At 38.7% G+C, this 20,934-nt stretch overlaps 1 protein-coding gene across 4 annotated transcripts in view; it reads right to left on the minus strand.

Annotated features, from left to right (window-relative positions):
- Positions 1 to 7,377: 7,377 nt before the first annotated feature.
- The window catches only part of LOC141389683 (octopamine receptor beta-3R-like), an 825,473-nt gene continuing 811,916 nt past the window's right edge, over positions 7,378 to 20,934 (minus strand). For all 4 annotated transcript variants that reach the window (XM_073961584.1, XM_073961582.1, XM_073961583.1 and 1 more), the window contains 2 exons: positions 14,611 to 14,719; positions 7,378 to 8,117 (listed from right to left, as the gene is read on the minus strand). In XM_073961584.1, coding sequence (XP_073817685.1) covers positions 7,907 to 8,117; positions 14,611 to 14,719 — 320 coding nt within the window. In that variant the 3' untranslated portion in view covers positions 7,378 to 7,906. The remainder of the gene's footprint in view (positions 8,118 to 14,610; positions 14,720 to 20,934) is intronic.

The following is a 20,934-nucleotide window of genomic DNA, read 5'->3' on the forward strand; positions in this document are numbered from 1 at the left end:
TTCAATTTCATAATGTTTGCTAATATTTTTTAATGTTTTTTTAATATTATTTATGTTATAACTATACACACACATTTATACATTTAATTCACATTTATTATTTGCTATTTATTGTTTTTTTTATTTAGTTTTCTTAAAATTTATTTAAGACTTTGTTCAAAGAAAATGGGAAATGTCATAGAAATTCTTAAAGAAAATTAAAAGTGAAACACTTGCTTTAACCTGATTTACAGTGGCCACTAAAACAAGTGTCAATCATTTGAAACTCCCCGTGAGTTTTGTCTCTCTGCCTTTTCAACTTAAAGTAAAAATTGAGGAAACTCACAGGGAGTTTTTCTTCAGAATAACTCCCATAATTAAAATTCTTGGTGTGTCGAAAGAAATTTGTAAAGTGAAACTATGGCAGAATAGCAAAGTGATGTTTACTTGAGAATTATGTAGAAATATTCGTTATTAAAATAAATTATTTTAACTTGCCATTTTCACTTGATCAAATGTCTTTTCTATGCATGTATATATGAATTTGTTAACTTATTCAATACGTATACGTTTCTTGACCAATACATACATACAAACATACATACATGTAAATAAATATTGCTTATAAACCAGAGACATTACAGAACACCCTGTGTGTCAGACAATTTCATATATATTGTGAAAGTATTTTTTATTTTATTTTAATAAATAATTTTTTATTTTTTAGCTTAATATTTAAATCTTATTTAATTACATTAAATTAGTATTCTATCATTATTATTCAAATATTGCCATAATTTTGTTACTTTTTTATACATAAAATTGAAAAGCATAATAACACTAAACAATTTTTTGTTTAAATCACTCCTTCATTGATTCCATATTTTAATATTCATTAAAATAATAATAAATATTTTAATATTTAATGAACAAATTATAAACACAATGTTATTTAATTTGTGATATTTATAACAGGTATTTGTAAAAACATATTTTTTTACAATATTTTCATATAACAATCTTAAGCGTTAAAAAATAATAAATATTATTAAATAAATATTGCTTTAAATACTAAATAACAGAGATGAGTATACAACAGCAGCAACAAAAACAACAGTACTCTGATTAATAATGCACACGGTGCTCTTGAAGCAATTTTAAATGGAAGGTGCTTACACCTGGGAAGTTTTTTCGGATAGATGAAAAAAATCAAAAAACAAAAAAAATTGCCGGAGCGCTTTATAAATAAATCGCGATTCAAGTCGGCATTTTTAAGGGTTTTTTCGAAATGGGACAAAAGAAACTGTTGTAGCTATGAAAATTCTCTACAATATTAAACTTTATTGTATTTTCGTAGGTTCTACCGTCATGACTGCAATTTCCCAACATAAACTTATATGTATATCTCAAAATTTTCTTTAGCCCCATATGGATAGGACTTGCGGTTTCCAAGCAAAATCGTGAAAACCTAAAAAAAACTAAAAATAAGGTACTGATACAGTCAATACATTGTTCCAATTTGAACTTCTATATCTCAATAACGGTAAAACCTACGAAATTATCATAAATTTCAATAGAGAATTTTCATAGCTACAAAATTTTCTTTTGACCCATTTCGATAGGACTTGCGGTTTCCAAGCAATATCTTAAAAACCTAAAAAACCCATAAATATTTCAACTTAATTTGCGATTTATTTAAATTTTTTTTGGTTTTTTGATTTTTCGGCTTAAATGTCGTTTAGGGTCACCTCTCGGATCGCTACAGTAGATAGCCATTGGCATCCTGAATACAACGATATTTAATTTTTCGGGGGGAAGTCCATACTGCCCGAGATATGGGCATTGACATTTCGGAAATTTCGTACTGTAACGCCTTTAGGTTGTTTTGGGCACCTCTCAGATCGGGCTGAAATTTTTACAGTAGATAGACCATGGCATCCTGAATACAACTCCGGGGGGAAGTCCATACCCGATATATGGGTCTTGACATTTTACAATTCTTAAGTGGACAATATGGGCATCGTTTTAAAGCTTATGGAGAGTACTTTTATGCACGCCACCTATTTTTACACCTGTTTATATGAGGATGTATTAAATTCCTATTCCAACCCGGCTACTTAAGAAACTTCAAATGTAAAAGAAAGTTTTGATCGCGTAGCCCACTTATATCCTTGTCTATAGGAGAAAGTCTTAAATACCCGGCCGAAGGCCGCGTACTTAAGAACACTTTCAATTTAAAAAAGAGTTTTGATCGCGTAGCGCACTTATGTCCTTGTCTATAGGAGAAAGTTTTAAATCCCCGGCCGAAGGCCGGCTACTTACCCAGCAAAAATCCTCATTACAAACCTCCTTTCCCACTCATTATTTTAACAAGGGCATGTCGCGCGAAATATCTGGTTATTTTGTAACCACTGAACAAAATAGATTGTAACCACTGAAATAAGTAGATACTGAGTAGATTCTGACTACTTATTTCAGTGGTTACAAAATAATCAGATATTTCGCGCGACATGCCCTTGTTGAAATAATGGGTGGGAAAGGAGGTTTGTAATGAGGAATTTTGCTGGGTAAGAACACTTTCAATTTAAAAGAGTTTTGATCGCGTAGCCCACTTTCGTCCCTGCATTGGAAAGTACTCTTCGTGAGCTTTAAAACGAGTCCCATATTGCATAGGTTTTAAAAATAATGGTGATAAAAGTAAAAAAGTCAAGACCCATATCTCGGGAAGTACGGACTTCCCCGCGGAAAGCTATTTATCGTTGTGTTCAGATCCCAAAGGTGCCCATTACCAACATAAAGGTGTTACAAGTACGAAATTTCCGAAATGTCAAGACCCATATTTTGGTAAGTATGGACTTCCCCCGAAAAATTATATATCGTTGTGTTCAGGTCCCAAGTGCTACCTATGGTAAAAATTTCAGCCCGATCCGAGAGGTGGCCATAAACAACCTATAGTTGTTAAAGTACGAAATTTCCGAAATGTCAGGACCCATAGCTCGAGAGGTATGGGCTTCCCCTCGTAAAGTTATATATCGTTGGAATCAGCGTCCCAAGGGCTACCTATGGTAAACATTTCGGACCGATCCGAGAGGTGCTCCTAAACGACACTTGTTCCGATTTTTCCCCATCTATGGACATTGTAAGTACCTTCCCTTTAAAGTTGCTTCGAGAGCACCGTGTATAACAATGAATAGTATTATGTGTTGCGCAATTTTGGCAAATAACGAGTAAGAAAGACAATAGTTGGACTGGGCTGACCATTTCTTTTGACCATTAACTTTCGTTGGATAAAATTTAATTTTGTTAAAAAGTAATTTCTTCAAAAGACTTGGAACTAGGTTGGCAAATTCATAGATTTTCTTACAGGTTAGGACATTGGCCCGATTCCATTATTATACCCTCAGCATTTAGGCTAACGAGGGTATATACACTTTCATACGGACAAAATGTGCCTTATCGAAATAAGGGTTTTAGACCCCAAGTATGTTTGGACGAAATGTGTTTCACACAATTTGGAGTCGATTTAGCCATGTCCGTCCGTCTGTCTGTCTGTCTGTCCTCTCGAATCGGTCCACTCTCGAATGGATCAACCGACTTGGTCCAAAATTTGGGTTTCGTAATATTTTGTCCAAACTTAGTTTAATTTAAGTTCGAAGATGGGTTATAAAAAGTTCGAAAATTTTCGAAAAATTCTCATAATATCTACCAGATATAGATCAGGTTCAAATATGGACTATATTTGTCCACTCCATCCGGTACCTCCCACACAAAAGTTCAATGTAAGACCTGCTATCGATTCACTTTGATTTTTGTTGAATCAATTTGCATTTGTTGCCTCAATTAGGACAGTAAAAGTTTTTTCAGGGGCAAGTCCATACTTCTTGTGCAAACAGCGCGAAGGGTGTAAAACCCTCTATGGCACCATGGCTGGAGAGCACGACAACTCTCGAACCAAATACTGAGTGGACCACCACACTTTGCATGTCGTAGTATTTCTTGCAATATTAGACGGAATTCGAAGGTGGTGCTTGTAGATCCACTCCTTTCGGGACCTTCCCAAAAAATTCGAAAATATTCGCTAAAATGGTACGCTCGATATCTCATACACAGGGCAAACCGGTTAGGGGTCTGTTCGAGGATCACTTGAAAATTTTTACCTATTGGTCTTGTTTACAGCGATATCATGTTTTTAGTAGGCAAGTACATGCTTCCTGATATAATGGTCCAAAACCTCTGAATTATATGGTGACCAACTGAAACGACAGGTGGTCGCGATATCTACCGAATGACACCCAAAATAAGACCCACTTCCAAAATGGATTTTTTCGGTCCATTCCATTTAGATATCTTCCCCGCAAAACTTTTTGAGCTTCTATCGAAAGCAATATTTTTGCCGGTTCATACGCCCAACATTTTTAAGACCCCTAAATATTAACGTTTTTGGAAAAAAGTGTTTCAATGTTTAATGGTGCAAAAGCTCTAAAGTCTACGGTGACACACTGGCAGGAAAGGAATATCTCCCAATATAAGATCCTATCTCAAAATGGACAATGTGGGTCCATTCCTTCAAGTACCTCCTCCACAAGAAATCCGTATTTTAATTCAAATCCATATTTAGCTTGTATTCGAGCTGTCCATTGGTGCAAGTTTCAATTCACACAGGCTGCGGGTATATTTCTGTCGGCAAAGCCGACTGATCCTTTTTTAATTGTTTTTTTTTTTTACTTTTACTTTTACTCTATACCCTCGTCAGCATAAATGCTGAGGGTATAAAACTCAAATGTCGTTCGTTGGTAATGGCATCAGTAGTGCGATTCTCTAACTCATCTTTGGAGTTACCGACAAATGTTGGAAAAATTAAAATTCTTATAATTTCGGTAATAAACGATATTTTTCGGTACGTTAGCGATGAATAAAAAACAGTCGTAAAGTTCTACCGATAGCAAGAGTGTTGTCAGCTTTAACTTGAAGTTTTCATTCATAATTTTGCGTTTTAAAGTTACCGATTATTGTCGCTAACTCAAAAATGAGTTAGAGAATCGCACTACAGTTGAGAACGACTGGACCGATTTGGATAATTCTTTTTTGGAAATGTTCGTCATAACCCAACATAGGTTTTTATGCAAAGAAAATTTGACCAAGCCCATCTTTTCACCCACTTTTTTCAATTATCGATTTTAATATTTTCTACAAAAACTACACAACAGATTTTCCTGAAATTGTCATGGAATGTACAGGGATGGCCCCCGTTGAAAATAGGCTACATATTTTGTTGAATTTCGGAAGGCGCGAGGTACTTCCCCTATTCCCTATTTCTTTAAAAATGCTATAATTACAAAAATTACGAATGTATCGGTTTGGAAATTAATTTGCAAGAGAATTGTGGTTGTGTCTGACCTTTCCTTTCGCACCCAAAAACTTGACCACGCCTACTTTTTAAAATATGTTATGTCTACAAGACTATTGAACCGATTTTCCTGAATTTTTCTTATACTTCACTTTTTCGAATTTTGTGTGGGAGGTACCCGAAGGACTGGACCGATATAGCCCATATTCCAACCTGATACATGAGTGGATAAAATAATATGATGTGCAAAGTCTGCACCAATCAGAAACTCCTGCGAGAATTATTTTGCGGATTTGCCATTTTGGTTGATGTCGTCAGGGTTTCTTGGAACATTATGGCCAATATCTCAGGAAGTATGGACTTGCGCAAAAAAAATTACCGTCATAAAGGGAGTCGCAAGGACAACCTGCCGGAAAAAAATTCAAGGCGATCCGAGAGCAGCTCTTAAACTTCACTTTATCCGAATTCTGTGTGGGAGGTACCCGAAGAAGTGGACCGATATAGTCCATATTCCAACCTTATACATGACTGGATGAAATAATATGATGTGCAAAGTCTTTACAAATCAGAAACTCCCTCCGATATTTAATTGCGAGAATTACAATGCAATATCTCAGGAAGTATGGACTTGCGCAAGAAAATAATTGAACCGTCGTAAAGGGAGCCGCAAGGACAACTTACTGAAACAAATTTCAAAACGATCCGGGAGAAGCTCATAAACTTCACTTTAACCGAATTTTGTGTGGGCGGTACCCGAAGGAGTGGACCAATATACTCCATATTCGAACCCGATATATATCTAGAAGGAATAATACGATGTGCAAAGTTTGGATCAAATCGATTGCTTCCTACGAGAGTTATCGTTCACACCATTTGGCAGACAAATTTTGAACTTTTGTAAGGAAGGTGCCCGAAGGAGTGGACCGATATGGACCATATTCGAACATAAACTAAGTTTTGGCAAAATATTACGATACCCAAAATTTGGTTCGAATCAGTTGATTCGTTCGAGAGTTATGGTGCGCACCAGACGGACGGACGGACGTGGCTAAATCGACTCCGAATTGTCTGAAACGAATTTCATCCAAACATACTTGGGGTCTAAAATCGTTATTTCGATGAGGCACATTTTTGGTCGTATCAAACGCCATAAGCATCAAATGCCGTCATAACCCAACTTAGGATTTTATGGAAAGAAAATTTTACCACGCCCACTTTTTTCAATTTAAATTTATTCTACAAAAACTACTGAACCGATTTTCCTGAAATTGTCAGGAAATGTACAGGGATGGCCCCTGAAACAGGCTACACATTTTATTGAATTCCAGAGGGGGCGCGGTACCCTCCCCTTTTCGATATTTAAAAAAAACGCTATATTTGGAAATATTACGAATGTAATCTACAATCTAGGTACTTATTTGTGGCATTAAGACCCGACCACGCCTGATATTGTTCATATTTAGTATATTATTACCCACGGACACATACTAAGTTTGTTGAAAAATGCAGAAACATATCTCCATTCGGTTGCAAGTTATTAATTTCGCGCCGCTACATCAGTGATTTCGGCCACTGTGCAGCGCCTGTATGACCGGACAATACGTGGATTTAATGGATCATATGCCGTACAGCCCTGACTGGGGATCCAATGACTTTAATTGAGTCCAGGCTATCAACAAAGGAAGTCGTGATCAACGAATTTCGTCTCCAGAAGATGCTGTAAAAGCGTTCAAACACCATGTTTTGGAGGTACCTCAATCGAAGTGGAAAAAATGACTCAACAATTGGTTTGAGCGCCTGAACAAGTGTATAAAACATGCTGAAGACTATTTAAGAAAATAATAAAACTATTTTTAATGGTAAATATTAGCGTTTTCATTGTTAGAATGTTATCGTGCAAACCTCGTATAAAGGTGCAGCCCGATTGAAGACATTTTTGGGTAAATATTCTGACCTATTTTCTTGTGATTATTATTATAAGAACTATTTATTGTTGTTTACTGTTGCTTTGTTGTTGTTGCGAATAAAACTTAAAATAATATCGCTTAAAATTCACGCACACATATGCATCTCTAAGATTTTTGTTGTTTTTTTATTTTCTATTTTTTCTCTGTATCACATATAAATACTTTACTATCGCTTTTGTTGTTTTTTTATAATAACTATTTCTATTACTAAGTGAGTGTTATGTTACTAACACACACAAATACATACATACAAATACATATACAATTACACTTACAATAACTATACACTTACACTATAACACGGCATATGGAAAGTTAGTGATGATGGCAATGATGATGTTTTTGTATTATTAGTAGAACAGATTACGGTAATAGTTGTTGCATTTGTCTTTGAGTTCCTCGGATTCCTTTAACAAAGCGGGGTATGAAATTTAATTCAACCAACAAGTTTGTGGCCGATGTGTGTGTGAGTGAGTGAGTGCGTGTAATACGAACTTTGTTGCGTTTATCTTCCATGAACGGTTGTTTACTGAAGTAACAACAAGATAACCACTGAGTAGGGAACAGTTTACTTTGCTGCTTGTTCTCCTTCTTCTTCTGCCGTTTACAGCTGCTAAACATAATAAGCATTGTAGGGATTACGTTTCTCCAGGCAAGGCAATACACATTCCAGTGTATTGCGAAATGCTTCTCGAAAATCACGATTAAAATAAGCATAAATGAGCGGATTAAGCGTTGAATTAAAATAACCAATCCAAAAGAGTACGGCCACCACAACATCGGGACAAGGACATGCTGGACCACATAGGGATGTTATCACGTACCTAATGAAGTATGTGGTAGAGTAAAATGTCATTATTTTTCAAGGTAATTAGATAAAGGAAGTCGCAAGAGGGTGTGTGGCACAGTGGTTTGAAATTACAAAAAAAGAAGGACTGAAAACACGTTTTTGTGAAAGGGAAACATATTCAGCAGTAATTGAAGAAGAAACAAAGCTTAATGAGTAGCTTGGTCGGAGAATTACAAACATACATATGTATGTTCCCAAAACATCCCCAAGGGGTCAAGGTAGACTTTTCTCATATAAATGAATGCACGCCGATTCATATTGGATCAATGATATAGGACCTACAGTTTTTCGCGGTAGAGAAGCTTTTCATGACTGAAATACTCAGGAAATATAAGCTGCATTACACTGTGGGAGTTACCAACCCCAAAAATGTTGATGTTCTGGTAAAAGATGGAACCGAAGATCTTCTGAGTACAAGGCGGACGTACTTGCCATTGCACCACGGTGGTCGGCGCTTAGCTGCTTAATTAACAGCGAAACCGATGTGTGTTGCTGTTGTAGCAACGTAATATGTTCGTTCTTATATCCTTCAGTTATCCGAATGTGGTTTCTCCGAGTCCAGATTAAAAAATTCTACAGCCTGTACTGCCTGGAATAAGGAATCAGGTTAGTGGGTTTAGCTGGGCAGTTAAATAAACGCAGCGTGTCATGCGGTCCCAATTCCATGCAAGGCATGTGTTGGGCATTCGTGTCCAATGCGCATTGAGGCAGCTGCATCGTCCGGATTTTAATGGGGCTAAAACCACTCGCGTTTGCCTTGGAAACTGGCGTTCTTCTGCTGCAATGGATGGAGGGTAGTCTCCGAGTACGATATTCACACTATACCCTTCAATATTAGTTGGAGGCGTCTATATAATAGAAGTCCTCCTTAGGAGGCATCTATATAATAGAAGGCATCCGTAGGAAGCTTCTTTATGATAGAAGGCATCCGTAGTAGGCTTCTATATAAAGGGAGGCCTTCGTAGGAGGCTTCTATATAAAAGAAGCCCTCCGTAGGGGGCTTCTATATAAAAGAAGGCTTCCGTAGTAGGCTTCTATATAACAGAAGGCATGCATAGGAGGCTTCTAAATAACAGAGGGCCTCCGTAGAAGGCTTCCATGTAACAGAGGGCCTCCGTAGAAGGCTTCCATGTAATAGAAGGCCTCCGTATGAGGCTTCTATATAATAGAAGGTCCCTGTAGGAAGCTTCTATATGAAAGAAGGCCTCCGTAGGAAGCTTCCATATAAGGCCTCCGAAGGAAGCTTCTATATGATAGAAGGCATCCGTAGTAGGCTTCTTTATTAAGGGAGACCTTCGTAGGAGGCCTCTATATAAAAGAAGGCCTCCGTAGGAGGCTTCTATATAATAGAAGTCCTCCGTAGGGGGCTTCTATATAATAGAAATCCTCCGTAGGGGGCTTCTATATAAAAGAAGGCTTCCGTAGTAGGATTCTATATAACAGAAGGCATGCGTAGGAGGCTTCTATATAACAGAAGACCTCCGAAAGAAGCTTCTATATGATAGTAGGTCTCCGTAGTAGACTTCTATATAAAAGAAGACCTTCGTAGGAGGCTTCTATATAACAGAAGGCCTTCGTAGGAGGCTTTTATGTAATAGAAGGCCACCGTAGGAGGCTTCTATATAAGAGAAGGCCTCTGTAGGAGGCTTCTATATAACAGAAGGCCTCCGTAGGAGGCTTCTATAAAATAGAAGGCCTCCGTAGGACGCTTCTATAAAATAGAAGGCCTACGTAGGATGCTTTTATATAACAGAAGGCCTCCGTAGGAGCCTTCTATATAATAGAAGGCCTCCGTAGGAGGCTTCTATGTAATACAAGGCCTCCGTAGCAGCCTTCTATATAATAGAAGGCCTCCGTAGGAGGCTTCTATGTAATAGAAGGCCTGAGGCTTCTATATAATAGAAGGCCACCGTAGGAGGCTTCTATATAACAGAAGGCCTCCGTAGGAGGCTTCTATATAATAGAAGACCTCCGTAGGAGGATTCTATACAATAGAAGGCCTCCTTAGGACGCTTCTATATAAAAGAAGGCCCCGGTAGGAGGCTTCTATATTATAAAAGGCCTCCGTAGCAGGCTTCTATATAATAAAAGGCCTCCGTAGAAGGCTTCTATATAACAGGAGGATTCCGAAGGAGGCTTCTATATAACAGGAGGATTCCGAAGGAGGCTTCTATATAACAGGAGGATTCCGAAGGAGGCTTCTATCTAATAGAATGCCTCTATATAATAGAAGGCCTCCGTAGGAGGCTTCTACATTGAAGAAGGCCTCCGTAGGAGGATTCTATACAATAGAAGGCCTCCTTAGGAGGCTTCTATATAAAAGAAGGCCTCCGTAGGAGGCTTCTTTATAATAGAAGGCCTCCGTAGGAGGCTTCTATATAATAGAAGACCTCCGTAGGAGGCTTCTATATAATAGAAGACCTCCGTAGGAGGCTTCTATATAATAGAAGGCCTTCGTAGGAGGCTTCTATATAAAATAAGGCATCCGTGTTGAACTTATATACAAAAGAAGGCCTCCGTAGGAGGCTTCTATATAATAGTAGCACTCCGTGGGAGGATTTTATGTAACAGAAGATTTCCGTAGGAGGCTTCTATATAAAAAAGTTTCTATGCAATAGAAGGCCTCCGAAGGAGTCTTCTATATAATAGAAGGCTTCCGTAGGAGGCTTCTATATAATAGAATGCCTCCGTAGGATGCTTCCATATAATAGAAGGCCTCCGTATTAGGCCTCTATATAATAGAAGTCCTCCGTAGGAGCCCTCCGTAAGAGGCTCCTATATAAGAGGAAGCCTCCGTAGGAGGCTTCTATATAATAGTAGCCCTCCGTGGGAGGCTTTTATTTAACAGAAGACCTCCGTAGGAGGCTTCTATATAATAAAAGGCCTCCGTAGGAGGCTTCTATATAATGGAAGGTCTACGTAAGAGGCTTCTATATAATAGAAGATCTACGTAAGAGGCTTCTATATAATAGAAGGCCTCCGTAATTGGCTTCTATATAATAGAAGGCTTCCGTAGGTTAAAATAACACGCGCGCCTCTTTGGGTCTATCACTGTCACGCCGTTGAAAGTAACAGCAGTTCTGTCATTCTTCGTTTCCAGATTCGAGAGTGATTTAACCTTTGTCTACAATTGACTTAGTCCAGCCAATTTTTCCGCCTACTAGCCCGTTGACTTCAAGAGTAAGTTCCCTAACCCTTAGGTCTTTAGAGTTCCACACGACGTTCATTTGCTAGTTCGGTCTAATGTCGGGTATTCGGTCTAATGTAATGATATCCTCGAAAATGCTCTCAGCTACCCGAGGATCTGAGAGAATGGCAGCTCTCTGAAGCGTTGATTGATAAATTCTCTTTAACCAGTGGTTATGAAGTCAGACAGTCCGTTAACAGAGACGATGATAGTGGTTAGAAATAAGCAAAACAAATAAAAAAGTATCAGTCGGCTTTGCCGACAGAGGTATACCCTCAGCCAATGTGAATTGAAACTTTCATCTACGGACAGATATAATTTATTTAGCGTCTCTTCAGAATTTTGTGGCCGTTTTTCAACATTTGAACTTGCCGAAAAAATGTGGATTAGGAATTAACACAAATGTTGAACTTTTGTGGGGGAGGTACCCTTAGGGAGGACCGATATGGGCCATTTTAGAAGTTAAACTAAATTTTGACAAAATATTAGGAGATCCAAAGTTTGGACCAAATTGGTTGCACCATTCAAGTGATATCGTCCTAACATTTTAGTGACATTTTTAAATATTGGGGAGAAGTACCGGAAGTTGGGAACCGGTATTGCCCCATGAAACTAACTTCGGATAAAATATGACGAAGACCAAATATTGCACCAAATCGGTAGAACAGTTCGAGAGACAAATATGGTGACATAGGGCTTTTTACACCTTTCGGGATGTTTTCCCAAGAAATATGGATCTGCTCCTGAAAAAACTTTTACCATCGTAATGGAGGAAGCGAATGCAAATCACTTCAACAAAAATCAAAGTGATTCGGGAGCAGGTCTTAAAGTGAACTTATCCGAAATTTTGTGTGGGAGGTACCCAAAGGAGTGCACAAATATAGTCCATATTCGAACCTGATCTATATCTGGTAGATATATTAGGATGTGCAGAGTATGGATTACATCAGTCACTCCCTTCAAGAGTTATCGTGCGCATATCTTTTCCGAAGATTTTTGAATTTTTGTGAGGGAGGTACCTGAAGGAGTGGACCGACATGGTTTATCTTCGAACTTAAACTATGTTTGGACAAAATATAACGAAGGCCAAATTTTGGACCGAATTGGCAGATCCGTTCAAGATTTATTTTGCGCTCCAACCACTACACACGGCGTCATAGGGGGTTTTGCACCTTTCAGGCTATTTACTCAGGAAGTATGGACTTGCCCTTTATGAAACTTGTACCGTCGTATGGGGGACAGCGAATACAAGTTGCTACAACAAAAACCAAAGCGATTCGAGAGCAGGTCCTAAACTGAACTTTTCCGAAATTTTGTGTGAGAGGTACCCGAAGGAGTGGACCGATTGATTCCATATTTAAACTTCATCTAAGTCTGGTAGAACTTTCACGATATACAAAGTGTGGACCAAATCGGTTACTCCCTTCAAGAGTTATCGTGCGCACAAATTTTCCGAACATTTTCGAACTTTTGTGGGGGAGGTACCGGAAGGAGTGGACCGATATAACCCATCTTCGAACTTAAACTAAGTTTGGGCAAAATATTACGAAGGCCAAAATTTGAACCGAATCGGTTGCTCCGTTCGAGAGTTATCGTGCGCACCAGCCAGCCAGACAGACGGACAGACAGACAGACGGACGGACATGGCTAAATCAACTGCAAATTGTCTGAAACACATTTCGTCAAAACATACTTGGGGTCTAAAACCATTATTTCGATGAGGCACATTTTGTCCGTATGAAAATGTATACACCCTTCATAGCCTAAAGGCTGAGGGTATAATGACGGATTCGCTGGACACGTCACAATGGTTATGTCTGTCTCTGCAGGCTGTGCCCGAGCGCTGTACCCCTCTGTCAATTGCCTATTCTCTCAGCTACCCAAGGATCTGAGGGAATGGTCATTGGTAAGTTCACTGGACCCTTGCCAATAAGTTTTTTTCTTGGTTCAGAAAAGTAGTAGTAGGGTGGTTTGTTAACGGGGAAGATCATAGGAAGGTGGTCGGAGCCATCTATTTCACTGCTACCCGAGGATCTGAGGGAATGGGCATTGGTAAGTTCTCTGAACACTTGGCAATCAGATTTTTCATGGTTCAGAAAAAGTACGACGGTCAGAGCTTATGAAGTCGGGTGGTTTGTTTAGGGAGAAGATGAAATAAATGTGGATCTGAGCCAAGGGAAATGACGGATTGAGAGGACACGTCAGTTATCAGACCGCGTGCCACAATGATGATGTCTGGCGAGTTGTGGCAATATGTTCCTATACTCGACAGAGCGTCTTCGTTCACCGTAGTCGTTGCTAAGGGCGGAATGCCAAAGCTCGTGATGCACAGTGAAGTCCCCCAAAACGAGGCGGCTATTGCCTTCCAAAAGCGACTAATATGTATACAACTCTGCCACGGCAGTCCCACACTTTCAGCTATGTTATGTCAAGCGAGATAGGCCAGTACTGTATAGATGGGTGTATAAGGAAGATAAGTACTTCTCCTCCGCTTTTTGGGTCGGCAAAAAGTTTGTAACCATCGCTAAGTTGATGTTAAGCTGCGTTTCACCGACTCATTGAGCTGACTGTGTTGCGGAAACCATTGTAATTGAACTGCTGCAACGATGTATTCCCGGGACGCTGAACAACAGCATGTGTTGTAAGATGCTGAGCTTGTTGTTGTTAGGGAAACTGCGGGGATGTCTCGTATTTCGACCATGACTTTGAGGAAACGCTGGAAGATGTTCTGGAGCAGCAGCAACATAACTACTATCGCAATACCGCCTGGAGGCGGTTAAGGCTAGAGCAGACTCGGAAGTGCACCCATTTTCTAAATCCATTACATCTAACCTATGTTGGCATGTGATGTGATACGGATCTGGAAAACGAAACAGATCCTATCTAGGGGTTCTTCTCTATCCCGGCACGGGCCAATAGTGGATGGAGCAGACATTACGACATATATTGCCGCTCCCATGGTGCAAAAAATATACGAACACAAAACCCAAACTTTTCGAGGTGACAGTCCCTGATCGAAGATTCCTCCAAGTCAATCCCGTTGGGTACATTCGTTGGGCATCTGGAAAAATGTGTATGTGTATGGTAACTCAGCGACTTGCTTTTTCATTTCCAAAACTATTTTCCTTCATTCAACTCAAATCGAAAGATAAATAAATAGCTTTAATTGTTTTTGCAACTGATTAAATATGTTTCTTCACTTCCAAGCCACTGTGCATTTTAATGTAAATATTTTGTTTTAACTTGTTACACTTCCACATCATCAGTTCAGTGTACTTACCAGAGAAAAAATGGCAACCAACACAACAAAAAGACACCCATGATAATACCCAGAGTACGTGCCGCCTTATGTTCGGCCTTCCAACCTTTTGTGGGTCTCACAGAACCACCTGTAAAAAGTGCAAAAATAATTAATGTAAAAAAAGATGCTGCAGTGGTAAACGGTTAAAAGAAACCCATTTAGTAGTGGACCCCATGTGTCTCATCAATTCTGAACTGTTTAAGTGGTGAACCGATGGACAGAGTCAGAGTCGATGTGGTATTATATAATTGTTTATTTTAGTTAAAGGACAAAATACCCCTCTCTTTAGTGAAAGGGGGGGTGTTAGGTAAAGTGTATTTACAAAGTGTTAAAGTATTGGAAAGGTGTAAAATATTCCCACTGCAGAATATTTATGGTTATTTATGGAATACATTTTCTATGTTTTTGTTTATGTCTACAACGCCATTGGAGGTCGCTAATGGAATACATTGTTGGTGGGTAAGTGGTGTGTAAGTGTGTGGGTGTGCGTAGATAACAAAATAATTTACATTGTCTTGCACATAAAGCATGCCGATAGAAAACAAACAAAAACAGTAAAAACTTTTACATTGTATTATTCATAAATATAATATTTTTATGAATTATACCCTTAAGGTATATACATTTTGTTATTGAACTCAATGGTCTCTAGGCAAAAGGTTTTACTGTATATGCAGGTGTATAGTGCTGAGCGTGGGTAAGTACGAGTAGTAAATGTTCCTGCTGCGGGTTTTCTATTGTGTTTCTTTTTATCTTTATTCGATATTTTATATTGAAAAGTTATAAGCGAACAATTTTATTTGCAAAAAAAAACTTTTTAGTTTCCTTCGATAAATATATTCTCAGTGTTTAGGTGAGGGAGGGGAAATCCATAGGTTTCTTCGATAACTCAGGATTACCGTATGTTGAGCAGTGGAGGGAGAAAAGAATAAGAGAAATAAAAACAACCAGTATTTATTCTTAATATAAATATAATTGAAGTTTATTGTGATTCTTTTCAAACAACAAAGATTACCTTTGGTAATCGGTGATAGTGGCGACAGAGGCCTTTTAGTAATAACGCGTAGACGTTATTTCTCGACAAATGACTAATGACAAGTGAACGCAGAGGTTCTGAGTGATCGCAGAGGATCTCATGTCATATACTAATACAACTACAATTATTCCAGTGAGAGCAAAGTGTAACAAGGCGAGCAAACCGACAACAACCGATGCCCAGCGGCGATCCGCACACTACGGTATCCGCAGAGGGAATTGTAGAGGAGATGCCAGTGCGCCAATCAGCATCAGTGATTGATCGAGCAGGGGAAGTTGTGGGACAAAGTATCTAACTTATACATTGCCGCCCACCTTGATACACGTAAGCGTGGATCAACAAATTAAAGCTAGGAATAATTACAATAAAGATTAATAATATTATACCAATATGTCAGTAAGAAGATTCATGAACGTAAATTCAGATTTCCAAGTGAGCTATATTTCAAATTAGCGATTTCTATAAACGAATAATTAAGAAATGATCGACTCCGATATTCGCTCGATTCAAGAATATGGAGACGAGTCACTGAACAATTAAATTTTAGTTTACAAGTTATAACAACAATTAACTATAGTGGTCGATTTTCAATAGTACTATCGATTGCGAGGTTATGTGCTAGAGACGGTAGGAACTGAACCCGTAAGGAGGAACCCGAAAATAGATTTTTGTGAAGCTACGAATTCAAAACTATCTTTGGCCGTTCCCAAAAGCAAATTATTATCTGAGGAGGAGTTTGGTGTTGTCCGAAGACCGATCCAACAAACGAAGTTTTCGACTTTTGACATCAGTAAAAGCCGGAGTGGGCGTTGGACGCGACAAGGAAGGACTAAATATTCGACTTTTGACCTTGGTAAAAGCCGGAGAGGTATTTGAGCGCGACAAAGAAGAAGTAAATACTTGACTTTTGACCTTTGTAAAAGCCGGAGCGGAATTTTGTGGCGACAACTTACAATCAAGGGCTCGACTTTTGAAATGTTTGAAAGCCGGAGCGGAGCTTGGTGGCGAAGCAAGAACTTTACTATTGCGCAAGGTATTAGTGTCTGTATGATTGCTTCGGCGTTTGGAAGAAGAGCAAGTCGACACAGTACACTTAGACTCTCGACTTTTGACATTTGTAAAAGCCGGAGAAGTGCATGGCAAAGTAGAACTGCCTGGGGGGTGTCTGGGCTGCGACAGAACATAACTGGTATCTCGACTTTTGACATCTGTAAAAGACAGAGACAGTTTTGATGTGGCCGGAGCAATAACTCTTCTAACTTGTGGCCGATGGAGAAGGCTATGATGCCGTTGTTTACACCAGTTGCAACTATGTTTGCTCTGGCAAGATTTAACTGCATGGCCACGAGATAAGCAATTAAGGCAGCACTTATACTTTTTAACAATCAAAAATTTGTCCTCAAATGAAAGTTTAATAAACTGCGGACAGAGACGAAGAACGTGGCTCTGGCCAGAACAAATTGGGCAAGTACTTGTCAGCAAATTTGTAGATCGAGGATGTGATACATCCTTAGATTTATGTACCGACAACAATTTATTGGAGGAGTTGGATGAAACCACATTCGTGGGGGATGATTTTGCGACCTGATTTCCATACACGCTTTGGATACACACCAATGTTTGTATCCTATCTGTGAGGAAGGCATCTAAGTCTTTCCAAGAAGGCAAAGACGATTTGTTTTTGATGCTTTGCTCCCACAGAGTCAAAGTCAATTTAGGCAAACGCTGCAAACAAATATACACAATCATTGGATCCCAATGATCCGTGATGACGTCATAGACGGTCATTGCAGCTAGACAACTAATGATACCGCGCTGAAGAATTTTCAAACCTGAAACTGTTTCTTTTTCTAGAGCTGGGAGAGCAAACAATTGTTTTATGTGACTATCCACCAGGATGCGTTTGTTATCATAGGCATCCGACAAAGCTTTCCACGCTAAAGGGAAACTACAATTGGTGAGTGGAAATCTCGAAACGATTTCGCGAGCCTCACCGGAGGTTTTCTGTACTAAGTAGCACAAACGTTCAATGTCAGAAAGGCGCGCATTTTTGATGTACAAAGCGGTGAATAGATCACGAAAAGATGGCCAAGACGTAAAATCGCCAGCAAAAACACCAATGTCGATTGGTGGCAATGGTAAGCTGTGGGTATCGACAGATGATGTGAAGTTATTAACAGTGCCACTAGAGGAAGTTGTGTTGTTGGAAGAAGTTTCAGGTGGAGCAGGTACGGACGGAGAAGTAGACTGCACAGAAACCGACGAGACGGATTCGTCCAATGATTTATTGGATGGAGTTGCTACTTCAAGAGGATTCAACGAATGTTTAGGAGGTGGTGAAATTTCTAAAGATTTACCCGAAAGCAAACCTGAAGATTGCGTTTCTTTTGAAACGTTCGACCATTCAGTTGGTGGAGGTGGTGAGAGTGCATAAGCTATAGCAGTTGAAGGAGTTTCACTACCAGGAGTTTTAAGGCGCTCAAGATGCCGACTAATTGTGCTAATGCACTGAAGGTAAGCTATGTAGGATGTGGCGTACTTTTCCTCAACGACATCAATACCATCAGTCTGTGCAGTCTCGGATGTCGTGAGGCAGTTTTTGCACTCCTCGTAAGTGCAGTGAACTTTGTTCCACAATTTTCGAAGCTCAGAATTGTGGATTTCTAGATAATGTACGTTATAGTTGGTTTCACTTTTCTGTTCAAATGAAGCCACACGTTTCAAAACGATGTCTGAAGCTCTAATAAACCGAGTAAGCGGGGTGACAGACATTTTGTAAGTTAAATCTGCAATTGAATTTGCAACAAACAACAAAGAGAGGTGAAAAAATGAAATTCAAGTTGAAGAACAAATGGCTATAGCTCACAGGAAATTAGAAATTTCCACACAAAACCTCCAAAATTCTAAGAATACAACAGAATCTTAGCAAGGTGTAATTATATTTGAAATTAAAGTAGGGGGAAATGGAAGATATTTCCAAGAAACTTTCTCAATGCGAAAAAACTGCTTTAATTTAGCCAAAATATGCTAAAAAGTCTCTATTATACAAAAGTGTATATGGCGGTACCAAGTGTAGGGTGTATGAAAAGGTGAGATTTTCCAATGCTATTTGTCTGAAAAAGAAATGTTTGCCCAAGAAAATCAACGCAGATAAAATAATTTGTCAGAAATATATCTTATTTGGTTGACACGTTGGTGCAAGGTATGCCAAAAGTAGGGGGTATTTGTCCAAAAATACCTAAACCCTACGGGGGCTCAAACAATTTTCCAAAATGTTTAAGTAATATTGCCAAAAACAATATTAAAATGTCGAAAAACTAGTATTTTTCATATATATTCTCTGCTCGAAATAGGTGCAATAAATGCCGAATGTAGGGTGAATTTGTCCAAAAATTCCAAAAACCCTACTGCCAATTAATAATGTATCAAAAAATTATCGAAAAATAATTTTGAAAAACAATTATTAAAAAAAAAACTATTTGTGCTATTTTACCCCACTGTGCTAAACCATTAACGAATATAGTACAAAGAGGACTCGACAACACAAGTGGCGCTAGCAGAGAAATGGATGTGTGTGAACAGCGAAACTCCCACTGAACAACAGACGTTGCAAACGACCAAGCAAGTGAGTGCTGAGGATCAGCAGAGTTTTGTTGGTAATTTTTGCAACGTTACTAATAGACGCGGCAAAAAGGCGGGAACGTTGTTGTTAGAATTCAATGTATTTTCTCAAAGTAGAATAATTAGTATGAGAATAGAACGAACGAATGTGTTTGGTTGGCAATGGACGATCAGGGCAGCGAGAATTTGGATGATGCGTTGTTATTGTAAATTTGCAGGCAAATTTTCAAAGTTTAAACGAGGAAATAACAACGCCAAATATTTTGTGGTTGGAGAAACAAACGACAATATGTGGAGAGTACCAATGTAGGTTATGTTGTTAGTGTAAATTTGCCAATGCAAATTCTCAACAAAAAGGACTTCGTTAGAAAAGACCTAGTGGAATAACAACAACAATAAATAAATTTCAAATGATCAGCACTCAGAAAGCTAAGTGTAATGAGAGTTAAATCAGTGCGTGTAATAATTTAACAACACCAGAGCAAAAGTGATTGGAATTTTAGGATGTTGTTATTGCAAATATTACAAATACATATATTTGCAAGTTCTCAGTTAGAATGAGAAGAGCCACAATTCGAATATTACGAAGTAACAACACCGAATGCTTTGTATGATCAACGCGACGTAGGGTGATCAGTACAACGAAATAAAACTAGCAAGTTTAGCAAGAACTAAGACGCTTTATGTGGAGGGATGAAGCAATTAACACACGTAGTGATGACAATAGTCGACCAAAGTGCAAATTGCAAGGCTAGAAACGACGATTGGAAGTTATGAGTGTTAGTTGTTTTGGTGAGAACTTAATAAGTTAGAGCAAATTATGATTTGTATGATCAACGCGACGTCGGATGATCAGTACAACAACGATTTAAACCAAATTTGTGTGTGGACTGTATAAGTAATAATTGTGAATCGATTTAATTCACTCGCGTAGGGAGATTGAAATTCGACCAATGATTTATTTATTTACTGCTCAAACGAAAAATATTAACACTCGCGGTAGCTCACTTTTGATAGAAATCTGAGTTTACGTACCTGGTGTTAGTATGGTAATTTGTTGTTGTTTAGAGGAGATGCAATTTTCTTCAATATTTGTCCGTGCTAAGACAACAACAAATGCTTCAAATCTCGTATCACAATACAAGAGAGAGGGAATAAGCAACTGGAGCAGCGACAACAAAAAGGCGGGTTTCTATCCGGCTCGAAGGACCAAATGTTTAGGTGAGGGAGGGGAAATCCATAGGTTTCTTCGATAACTCAGGATTACCGTATGTTGAGCAGTGGAGGGAGAAAAGAATAAGAGAAATAAAAACAACCAGTATTTATTCTTAATATAAATATAATTGAAGTTTATTGTGATTCTTTCAAACAACAAAGATTACCTTTGGTAATCGGTGATAGTGGCGACAGAGGCCTTTTAGTAATAACGCGTAGACGTTATTTCTCGACAAATGACTAATGACAAGTGAACGCAGAGGTTCTGAGTGATCGCAGAGGATCTCATGTCATATACTAATACAACTACAATTATTCCAGTGAGAGCAAAGTGTAACAAGGCGAGCAAACCGACAACAACCGATGCCCAGCGGCGATCCGCACACTACGGTATCCGCAGAGGGAATTGTAGAGGAGATGCCAGTGCGCCA

The sequence above is a fragment of the Musca autumnalis genome, unplaced genomic scaffold (assembly GCF_047663935.1).
Source record: "Musca autumnalis isolate F117 unplaced genomic scaffold, ASM4766393v1 scaffold_1, whole genome shotgun sequence".
NCBI classification, from domain to species: domain Eukaryota; kingdom Metazoa; phylum Arthropoda; class Insecta; order Diptera; family Muscidae; genus Musca; species Musca autumnalis.